Below are 12,338 nucleotides of genomic sequence, written 5' to 3'. Positions count from 1 at the left end.
AGGCTTCAAAGACATCCTAACCTAACTAACGGTATGATCACGGCACCACCGATGCCAACTCCTTGCGTACTAGTGTACCCGTAGCACAAAGCGAATGACTAGACTATGGCTTGTGTTTGTATTCTGCTTGTGCTCCACCGTCAGGCTACACGCTTCTTGGCGGAGTTCTACACCGTCAAGTATTGAGTTGGGGAATTTAAGAAAAGTGAGTTCTTCAGTAACAAGTGTAATAACTTGAAGTTTTGCTACTCAGTAACCGCAAGAATAAGTCCTGTTGTACGATTATTTCAAGTGACGGAGTATTTTAAATCTCAAAAATACTCGTATTGTCTGTGTGTACGGTTATGGTATAGGATTCAAACTTGCACACAAACATGGTTCAACGGCACCCTTTATGATTTTGACTATTATGAACTTTTTGTGAAATTTTATTGAACCTACCGCAGTTTTATGTGATACTTTTATTGATATAATGGGTAATAGGTCAATATTGATATTTTGGATTGACTTCAACTATACAGTTTATTGATCATTATAAAGTAATGCATAATGAATTGGGAAGTTCAAATGTTTTGCGAACGATCATACGTGACAGAGTATCAACAAGAACTTGAAATTTATGCGCTGAATGAAATTTATCATAATTCTGCAACAGACAAAGTGTCTCAAATATAAATCTAAAATATTGACTAAGAGGTTCAATCAAAATATTGTGCACCAGCACCATACCTGAGGTTTCAAAGATATTTCTTCAACACTTACTTGTCAAAACAATTCAAAACCTAAATAGGCTCTATCAGTCATTTGTAACACCAATAATAGTCGTATCAAGCTTATAAATTAATTAATTGTGTTGACCTTATTAATCTATACATGGTTTGTGGCAAATTGCAGTAAAAGTCAATCTGCCGACTACAGTACTAGTTTCAATCTTCGAACAGTATCCAACAATACGACTCTGGATAAGTGGTACACGTAATGTGAGTACTGTAGTAGTAGTACGGTACGGGGTCCACAGCCACAATCAACAATCAACATGGCCGACACTTGACAACAATGCAGATGATTTCCGGCGGTCAGGTGAGCGGCAGCACAAGGCACGCCCCCCGGAAATGCGCCTGCGCGCGACAAAACGCGCGTGCGCGGTCAGCAGAAAACAGAATCAGCAGGCTGCTTCCGGCGGCAACAATGATCAGAGAGAGAGAGAAAGAAGAGAGAAACAGATAACAGACGTTCCGTGACATGACTTGGTCTGACCTACTCTGTCAAATTGGCAAAACACACTGTGGAAACTGCAACTGCCAATCACGGCAATCCCTCAATTGGGCCAGCCGTCCGCAGTTGCTGTAGAGTTAGGAAAAACAGCCTCAGTCCAGTAGGGTTTCAGCTCTCTGGATTGGAACGTCACGAAGAAGAAGAAGAAGGTTTGCAGCGAAAAATCACATGGGTTGAAATGTATGGACACGCACTAATTTCAATTAGACTACCAGCTCAGACTTGGCTATTGGTCAAGATTTCTTTGTTTAGACAAAGGTAAACTAACTTTTCACCTGTAATTGACGTTGATCAAAATAATAGATTTTTAAATTCTTATTTATAGTCGATAATGCTGATGTTTCCTTTATCACGTCATTAAGAATGTACTGTACAGTGATCTTTACATTATTAATCGTCTAGATTATCTCATAATAGTATTTAAACAGTTTTAAAACTGATGAATAAAAAAAAACCTCGAAATGATTCATGATAAGTTATATCATCAAAATAATGAGCCGTATTAATAAAAAGAAGGATATGCTCAAAAGGAAAAGGTATGAAGCAAAAGCATATGCTTGTAGTAAAAGGTAAAAGTAAAAACATATCCTTCAAACCGTATTAATAATGATTACCTTTTACTTCCGAGCAAATCCTTCTGCTCGGAAGTAAATGGTTCTTTAGGAACATCACATGTTACACGTCTGATCCTGTCTATTTTTGTCTACTGATACCCCTCGAAGGCTTAACTGTACCAACTCCGTGTAATGGTTTTGCATCCGGCTTTGAATTTAATCATCACAAACTAAATTATAAAATCTAGAGTGAGTGGGCCGGAATTGTACCCCGGATTTTACTCCCATAATCTTAACTCCTTTCTAGACATAGAATTTGGTTGATGATAATAGTTAGTCGGGTACATAATAAATTTGTTTATAGAAATCATGATATATGCTTTGTAGATAGCATTCAGTACTGTATAACCACAGGAACCCTCACCGCAGCTGCAGACTAAATAAATTTTCATTTACCTTGCTGGATTTCTTCTAAAATATTCCCTGGAAATTGTCAGATTTATTTCCTATTTAAATGATATTAATTTTAATGAGTACCTAGGTTTGCTGATTCAAGGAAGGTATTGAGCCGTATTAATAAAAAGAAGGATATGCTCAAAAGGAAAAGGTATGAAGCAAAAGCATTTGCTTCTAGTAAAAGGTAAAAGTAAAAGCATATCCTTCAAACCGTATTAATAATGATTACCTTTTACTTCCGAGCAAATCCTTCTGCTTGGAAGTAAATGGTTCTTTAGGAACATCACATGTTACACGTCTGATCCTGCCTATTTTTGTCTACTGATATCCCTCGAAGGCATAACTGTGCCAACTCCGTGTAATGGTTTTGCATCCGGCTTTGAATTGAATCATAGCAAACTAAATTATAAAATCTAGAGTGTGTGGGCCGGAATTTTACCCCGGATTTTGGGACCCCATAATCTTAACCCCTTTCTAGACATAGAATTAGGTTGATGATAATAGTTAGTCGGGTACATAATAAATTTGTTTATAGAAATCATCATATATGCTTTGTAGATCGCATGCAGTACTGTATAACCACAGGTACCCTCGCCGCAGCTGCAGACTAAACAAATATCCTTTTACCTGGCTGGATTGCTTCTTAAATATTCCCTGGAAATTGTCAGATTTATTTCCTATTTAAATGATATTAATTTTAATGAGTACCTAGGTTTGCTGATTCAAGGAAGGTATTGAGGTGTGTTTTTATTGAGATGTTGATAGCTTAGTAGGAGGTAAACAATGTAGTCCTGCCACAGCAAACCTGCAGACTAAGTAAATTTCCATTTTCCAGATTGGATGTACACTAAAATGTCTCCAATATCACATTCATTCCCTATTTAAATAGCTTTAGTTTAACTGAGTACTTAGGTTTACTGCTACAGGGAGGGTAAAAAGGTTTTTTTATGTAATTGTTTAGTATGAAATGAATGCAAATTTGATAAAAAATGCTCATAAACAAGAAAACTACAACAGTTTAAAAATTTCTCCATAAAATAACATAGAAATTTTAAATTTACAATTTTTTTGAATTTTCTCCGTAGCCATTAGGCACATAACATCGCTTCGATATACTAAATTAATAGTTTTTTAAACTCTACAATATGGCTTGGAAAGAAGTTGCTAAATTCTATGTTTTTAGGGTAAAAAATGTTAAAATCCAATTACCCCATAAAACCGCCCATAAGCCCCCGTTTCCATATCCTATTATGCTGATTCGCGAATCCCTTAGAATAAACGTAGGTTTACACGTTTGCATCAAATTTAATCAAAATCGGATCACCTTTGCTCGAGTTATCGTGCTAAAGGGCACATATACAGGGTGAATTTTAAATGAGTTCCCCCCCTACTTTTTTCTACATTTCTTAAGATATAAACTTCGGACCGCGTCAGATCATTGTAGTGTAGCAAGTACTTCATTTTGACTTAATAAACATTTTTGGCCGCCATCTTGGATCCGCCATATTGGATACAAATTTTTTTTTTCAAATGTAAAGGTAGGGTTGTGACCCATTGTTTCAAACTAGAATTTCACGCTGATTACAATGCCGCAATTAGTTTTAAAAAATCTTGATCCGTTCTAAAGTTATGAGGACTTTTTATAACTTTATTTTTAGCCCATTTTAACATTGTGCATTTACAAACTAAGACCATAATCTCAAAATAGTGCTAGATAAAGATAAGTATACACCACCATTCATCGTTGACCTATTATCACTTGGTTATGACGGATGTATTTTTTTGGCCGCCATCTTGGATCTGCCATTTTGAAATGTGATAAATTAATTTAAATATGAAGGTGGTGTTGTGACCCATCATTTCAGACTACTTTTTTATGCTGAATTTAATGCCGCAATCTGTTTTGCATTTTCATATTTGTTTTTTGAAATATTGGAAATTTAAGTAAGATAATTTTAATATTTCATCAAGAAAGCCTGAGAAACAAAAACGGATTGCGGCATTGAGTTCAGCATAAAAAAGTAGTTCAAAATGATGGGTCACAACACCACCTTCATATTTAAATTAATTTATCACATCTCAAAATGGCAGATCCAAGATGGCGGCCGAAAAAATTAATCCGTCATAACCAAGTAATAATAGGTCGACAATGAATGGTGGTGTATACTTATCTTTATCTAGCACTATTTTGAGATTATGGTCTTAGTTTGTAAATGCACAATGTTAAAATGGGCTAAAAATAAAGTTATAAAAAGTCCTCATAACTTTAGAACGGATCAAGATTTTTTAAAACTAATTGCGGCAGTGTAATCAACGTAAAATTCTAATTTGAAACAATGGGTCACAACCCTACCTTTACATTTGAAAAAAAAATGTTGTATCCAATATGGCGGATCCAAGATGGCGGCCAAAAATGTTTATCCAGTAAAAATGAAGTACTTACTACACTACAATAATCTGACGTGGTCCAATGTTGATATCTTAAGAAATGTAGAAAAAAGTAGGAGGGGAACTCATTTAAAATTCACCCTGTATATATGAATTTGAACGGAGGAGGTTTTTGGCCTCTGGGGACCTGAAAACGGAAAAGTAAATGGGTCATGGGTCTAGGTCTTACCATGAGACCTACGGAATAGCTTTTTCCCTATTTAGGAAATTCGCTAAAATTTAGCACCACACTGTAAAACCACCACACACCTTTTACTTAAACGTATAATCTGCTACTGATCAGATGCATCATTTTTGAAGGATTTACTTCAAAGAAAAAGTAAATGGTCAGTTTTATTAATAACCATTTACTTAAGTCATGAGCAAAACCTCAACTTTCCATGGATTACCTTTTCCTTATAAAGTAAAAGGTTTTGCTTGAGTTTTTATTAATACAGATAGAAGGATTTCCTCGAATTTTCGCAAGTAAAAGGTTTACCTCTTCTTTATTAATACGGCTCAACAGATTTTTAAATTATTATTTATAGTCGATAATGCTGATGTTTCCTTTATCACGTCATTAAGAATGTACTGTACAGTGATCTTTACATTATTAATCGTCTAGATTATCTCGTAATAGTATTTAAACAGTTTTAAAACTGATGATTTAAAAAAAACATCGAAATGATTCATGATAAGTCCTATCCAAGCGCGAAATAAAAGTTTTTACTGGCTGATCTTTTTGATCTTTTTTTTAAATTTACCTTGACTTTTTTCTACCATTTTAAAAATACGGAGAAATTTAACGAAGTTTAATCTTAATCCAGTCTCTAAATATAGTCTCTTATGAGTACTGTATTGTCAATTCTAAAGTCAGTCACGAGCAAATCCATGAGGATAGACATACGAGTATACAAAGGTGGAAACTAAAAAGCTCAGGTGTGTTGAGTGTTTATCTCTCTAGGCGACGGAAGTTTGGTTTAACTTACTTAATAGCGGAATCACGTAGTCAGGTAATTAACACTGCCGGTGACAAATGAAGCCGCGGCGTGCCTCAGGGCTCTGTGTTGGGGCCGCTCATGTTTGCGTAACAGCACCGCCCGGGCCGTCAATTATACAGGCCCATTCTCAATTTGATTAGTTGTTTCTGCTTATCTTTGAATTGAAGACGTCGGTAAAATAAAATCAAGATACATGCTAGTGTTTCTTCATCTGGCAGCTTTCTCGGTTAGGGAATTATGATGGTTGATATAGTTTTGGTATAGGCCAATAAGCGTTATGCAGATAACTCCTAAAACATTGAGGGATTATCATGTTAAGCTTGGTTCCCAATCACCTTGAGATTGTGTTATCAACGTTTATTCTAAACCGTGATGATAGGTGGTTATCATTGACTATTTTCTATGTACTATGTCAAGGTAGTTAAAAACAATCTACACGTTGTAGGTTCTATAAAATGAAAAACGATGTGCCTATTCGTGCAACAGACCTTTTAGGAAGCTTATGCAACGTAACAACGTATCTATAACACAATGGATATCATTCACTAGATACCACGTCAATGTTGGTTACGACCGATCTACACGTTTTGAGTTCTATCAAATGAAAAATAATATGCGTGTTCGTGCAACAGGCCGTTTAAGCTTATCAACGTATCTATACAAAAAAGAGTGTGCATTCCTAACCAGAGAAATTTTGATAACTCCTACTTAAAGTCTACTATAAGTCATTTTTTTACCTTCTATACACAGTTTTCAAACATCGAATACACTTCCCCAAGAGCTAAATAAAAATAATTGCTATTTAAAACAATAATGACCCATTCTGAGCCACTGTTAGCAGATAAATATTCAAACAACTACTGTACCAATAATTGAAACCCCATAGTAATAGTAAATCCACAAAAAAGACAATCCTCAAAACTCTTGTAGAAAACTGCGTAGTTTAGGTATGGCTCCTCCTTAGAAGATATGGCAAGAACGAAAGTCAACACATTTGTTGAATCTATTTAAACGCCCGTTCATGTTGATGATACCGCTGACGCTAAACACTGGCTTGTTTAATGCCATCCTTTCTACTTCAAATCAGCATCAACTTCTCGTTCGCAAGCAGCAATTAGGAGTCACCGGCCGTTAAGAATCAACAGACGGGAGAAGCAGGATGATGACGGATGAGGATGATTTGCGATTCCAGGCAATTTTGAAGAAAGTGAAATCAGACGATTATTTAGAGACTTGAGTGTCCCAAGAAAGTGATTGAAGTCTGATGGCCAAATTACGTCTACTACCTTTAATTATTGAACTCGCTTAAGGTCATGGAAATGTTGATTCCGGTCCGAATTACTCCATTTGTGCCTTTCACTTTGATCGTTGGTTCTCAATTTACTTCTGATAGCCATCTGTCGGCTTCATAATATAGCGCAAAGGTATATGTACGAGTATTTCATACTAAAATTAAAGACTAACAGAAGAGCTTACTCAAATCATTTCTTAACAAAAGACCATGGTCGATGGTACCTGTCGTATGAGCAGCAATTAAGTGAGTTAGTATAAACAACTTACGGAACCCTCTGTGAGGCACCCAGCAGCGAAATCAACTGTTCCTGTTTCTTAACTAACCAATCTCTTGGAAGTACTGTACGACGAATCACTCGCTGATCTTTCCCGACTCACGGCACTCGTTTTTGGTGGTTCTGTAGCAACTACGAGTTTACGTTACTGATATAATCAAAATTATGCAATGCCAAACAACCTTCTCTGTGTTTGTTCATATAACCGTTAAAAATTGTATGTAACACGTTGCTCTGATTTTGTAGGACTTAAAGCCACATATTAGTGTTTAGCGTATCGTTGGTGTATTAGTGTATGTAGCGTATATTAGTGTGTCGTATAACTTACGACTCACAGTCATCTATTGAGATCTCCTAACTTTAAAGATAGTGTTGTTCCATCTCCAACACACCGAGGTAGGCTAGAACCAAGAGTGCAGGACGAGGACAATGAGGCGATGTTTGCATGCGCCTGCGCCAGGATCATGTGTGGGAACCTCTTGCGCGACCAACCGTTTCGCCACGCTCGCCGCTGGAATTATGTCACTGGATAATTATTGGATTACGCGCTCCGTAACTGGACCCGACCGTGGGGTTCAAGGTCCGCTGTTCCTCTGGCGCCTGCGAACACGGGTGATGGAAACAGAGAATAAGAAGAGGTCACAAGAGTGTATCAGAGGGGAAACATTGAAAAGAGGATTTGTAGTTAAGTTGGTAGTACTACTTAGCAGTTGACACTATGAGTTTGATAATAAAGGTCATGACAAAAAAAAAAAAAAAAACCCAGGAACTGGCTACAATAGGATTGATAATCACAGGTAAACATTGTTAGTATAAAAAGTAGACTCACCAGGCAGTGTAGCATCTCCAGCACGTGATCTCTTCTCTCCTGAAACCAGAATATATAATGTTTGGTTGTCCATATCAAAACGCATTTGTACAAGAGCAAAGAATTGAACATTTTGCATGGTCCATTATGACAAGTGTGTCATCAAGCAAATTACATAACTTGTAAGCTTAGTCATAAAATTGGAAGCTTGGAAGCCAACAAGATCAAGTTGATGGGAGAAACCATTCAAGCGGCAACGCTAAGTCAAGAGTTAAAAAATAAGATGTGACGTTTGTCATTATGAAAAGACGCTAACCTTAATACGGAATCCCTAAAAATCCAAATTACCATGATTGTAAAAGCCAATGCATATTTCCCACGAAATCCATAAACCAAAATCAGTGTGAAAAAATAACCTCCTTTTATACTTGGTCACGAGGATGCGTTGTTGTAAAAAAGGGGGCTTTCTTTTTTCTTTCTTCCAAAGGCGTACACCGATTAAGATCGACTTTCATAGCCCGAAGTATGCCCTCAGTAAACTGTTTGACACAGTTCCAGGTGCCCTCCCACTGGAGTATAACTCCAACGATGTTGTCGGGAGTGATGTCGACGATGATCTCAGAAATCAAAGAGGCTCGGCGGATATGCCACCTGTCGCAAAAGAAGAAGGTGTGCTCGGTCGTGTCTGCAATGCCAGAACAGTACAGACAGTCCCAGCTGGCGGCCTTCCCCATTCTGTGCAAACAGGCCTGGAAGTACCCGGGACCCGACAAAACTGGGTAGTAGTATGTTTTCTGTGACTGGGTCACGAAATACCTGACCTCACCAGCATGCTCCCGTTCCACCCATTGTCGGATGCTAGGAATGAGCGTGGCGATCCAACGTTCCCTAGACTCGGTACCCCTTTCGCTCTGCCAGCGGTTAAAACCGGGCTCGCGTTCTTCTATGACAGCGGTATCTCTGTCTACTTTAGGTCTGCTGTTGTGGATCAACTGTCGCTCCCTGGCGAAACGGTAGACGGGGATGACACAGGATCATAGGATATCACCATGTGTGCAAGCTCGGGGACTGTGCGGTAGGCAGAAGCAACTCGCAAGGCCTTCGACTCTAAACGCGGGAAAGTTTGTCACGGAAGACACGCCTCTCCAGCACATGGGCCCAGAACTCACTGCCTTTGCACATGGGCGCATTTGGCGCCGTACAAGAACACTGATTGGACAGCTGACATCAGTATGCGGCGTTTGCAGAAGCGGGGACCGCCTAAGTTTGGTATAAGCAAACTCCCGACCGCATAACCGTTTGGCATAAGGGCAACGACTACCTAAGCGGCTTTGTCAACGGTTTGCTTGATCTGCTCGCCGAAAGTCATTTTGCTGCCCATCGTAGCACCAAGGTATAAGCTTTGGTATAAGGCAAACAGCTTGATGTCCAGTTGTACGTGACCCACTTGCACAGGATGGACAGTGAAAATTATCATCTTGGTAAGGACCACGTTCACGGCCTTTTCGACCACCAGCGACAAGCCGTGATACTGCATCCACTCGTTGACACGGGGCATCACTACACCGAGTTTTAGATTAGTCTCTTCGACGTTTCTGCCTGCGCCAAGAATAGCATCGACATCGGCGTAGCCAACGAGGCGGGTCTTATCGGGCATTTCGAGTATTAACAGACCGCCGTAAGACACGTACCAGAGATCGGGTCCTGGAATCGATCCCTGTGCAGCCCCAGTAGTGATAGAGATCCGACGCTGACTTTAGGGGTTGTAAAAAAGCAAGATACGTCCGAAAGGTAGGAGTCGGTCATATGCAGGATGTATGCTCTATCACCCGCTGCATATTGCTCAACTTGGCGGAGTTAAACTCGTTCTTTACGTCAATAGTGACGAGGAGAACCACACAGCACGACAAGTGGTTATGGTCCTCCACACCGCATCAACTACTTCCAGGATGGCGTCAATGGTCGAGTGATCGGAACGAAAACCGTGTTCCTGCGGGGAAAAAACACACACAGAGACGATAGCCTCGGTCGGTCAGAAATGAACTAGGTGCTCCATCACTTTGCCACAGGTGTTAAACATACACAGGGGGCGGAAAGTAGAGGGGATAACCGGTGCACTCTTCACATTAGGGATCATGACAATGCGGACCACCATCTACGCAGACGGAAAACCGCCATCTGCTGAGCAGGCGATGCAAAAACCAAAAGTAGCTTTGGATTGTATTCACCGACGAGCTTGAGGATTTCCGCAGCAATTCCATCAGGGCCGGGTGTTCTTCGATTTCTCAGGGATCGGATAGCGAAGGAAAGTCCCCCTAATCCAAAGATTCCCTGGATGGTCGCACTGGGTGCGTTGGAAACAACGGGTCGACGACAGCAGCCACGGCGACAGGTTCCTTTGACCAAAGGTCGTGATCGAGTTTATAGGCTACAATCCTGTAGCCCATTTCCCAAGGGTAGCTGTCGACAACGGAGATCTCGTATGGCGGCTTTGTGCTTTGTTGATCTGGCTTTAGCTTCAGGCCTGTTTCTGGCACGTTGCACTGCTCGTCGGGGCTTAAGGCATCTCTTACCGAGTTCTGCAAACTCGGGAGTCTACAGGTATAGCGGCTTTTCCCGCGGCCAACCGGAATCCTGGGCATGGAACGGTGTAACGCCGAAGAAATGACACGCATCGTCAACATGGCATAAACTTTGGCACTTCCAATGTACCGAACAGTTTGATTTTCGATGTAACCCTAAAAAGTGGGCCAGCAAAGACGACCAAGGTTCCAACGCCAAGATGAATAAGCTCAGTTGGCATGTGGATGCCTGTGCTCAGGAATACACTGAAGACGATTTCATGGTGGTCGCTTGGAGAGTAGTCTTCTGAGACTCGCCAGTCCGTGATACAGTGGGCTAGGGCTTCAAATTCCAGAGAGATGTCAGGGCGTCTCTCCATACCCCGGGTGACAAAAGGTGGAAAAGTCACCCGTGTTTAGGATATGGAGACCTAGCCTGGCTGCCATCTCTAAAACATACAGTCCCGCGTGTTTGTTAGGAGTAAACCCCATTCCACCACCCTAGCGTTTAAATAACCGCAGACTATACCTCCAGCATCGATGTTCCCTTCGATTATCTGGCGGTACTCTGAAATGCTGCAAAAAGTCTGCTTTCGTCTGAAGCAGGAGAAAAAAGATAGACCTCTGCTCAACACCCATACGAAACCATTGCCCGCGCCGAAATTCAAGATCAGTACCTTCCCGGGAACAAAGACCCAGATGGCCGCCGTGCCAAAAATTACAGGGAACCACTTGGGAGAGCATCGGTCTTGCTCACTCGGCCACAAAATATCTGCACCTAGCTAAATTGCAAAGTGGTACAGCAGAGAGTCAGCTGTTCTGCTCCTTTACATGTTCACGGATCATTTCTTGTTGGACTGGCGGACCTTCTGCAGTGTTTGATTATAAGCCCCACAACGACTTGATCCCGCAGCGTGCTTGATGGCGTCGTTCGTCAAGCCGGCTTCTGTGCACAGGACACACGATTCAGCGTAGTTGCACCCACTGGCCTTGTGATCGTGGCTAGATCGTCAGTGTCGGCATCTTCTGCCAAACGAAGATCTTCATCTTGGCGGATTCACCGAGGACAGTGGACACAGTCATGAGTTCGTCAATGTCGACGTCGACTTCGTCTCGATAACTCGGACCGAGGCGGTTGCACCAAGGATCGATCGTAAGTCGCCACCGTAATCTGCCTTTGCCACAGAAGAATGACCAAGCTTTACTAGGAGATCACTAGTACACTAGTACTATTGTCTACTACTAAGCAGCAAGTACCCTCCCTGGTATAAAACGTGTGGCACGACGAGCCTGTTAACCTCAGAGGCACAAGGACGGCAGCGCAGTATTGCGCGACGCAGCGCATCTTCTGTGTATTGTTTCTGTTTCACTCCATGTGGTTCATAGATTTACCTTGGTGTCGCGTTCTTTGATTTTAAGTACATTTCGATTTAATGAAACCTTAAGTCAACATATTATTTTCAAGGACGCTAGGCACGAGCGCGGAATCGTTTTCAAAATTGCTTCAGGGCTAGACCTAGGGGTTGCGATTGCGGATCATCACATCAATAAAATCCATTGGTGATTTAGCGGAATTTGAACCCGGTTGTCAGGGACCGAAATCCCACGCTCTGCTACTAGACCCTAGACCAGCTCGCGCCCGCTTCAGTCAGCACGATATAAGGACACTGAAAGATCTAATTGTGAGC

General features: G+C 40.9%; 1 protein-coding gene across 1 annotated transcript in view; it reads right to left on the bottom strand.

The window, feature by feature from the left end:
• Positions 1-12,338, bottom strand: part of LOC129004410 (MICAL-like protein 1) — a 259,639-nt gene that overhangs the window by 186,925 nt on the left and 60,376 nt on the right. The window contains exon 2 of the mRNA XM_054432989.1: positions 8,111-8,149. Within this exon, the coding sequence (XP_054288964.1) occupies positions 8,111-8,149 (39 nt within the window). The remainder of the gene's footprint in view (positions 1-8,110; positions 8,150-12,338) is intronic.

This window comes from Macrosteles quadrilineatus, unplaced genomic scaffold, assembly GCF_028750875.1.
Source record: "Macrosteles quadrilineatus isolate MER2022 unplaced genomic scaffold, UCM_ALF_1.0 Scaffold_1__1_contigs__length_201487025, whole genome shotgun sequence".
NCBI lineage: Eukaryota > Metazoa > Arthropoda > Insecta > Hemiptera > Cicadellidae > Macrosteles > Macrosteles quadrilineatus.
The sequence above is the reverse complement of the archived record's forward strand: the minus strand, read 5'-3'. Positions and strand labels throughout refer to the sequence as shown.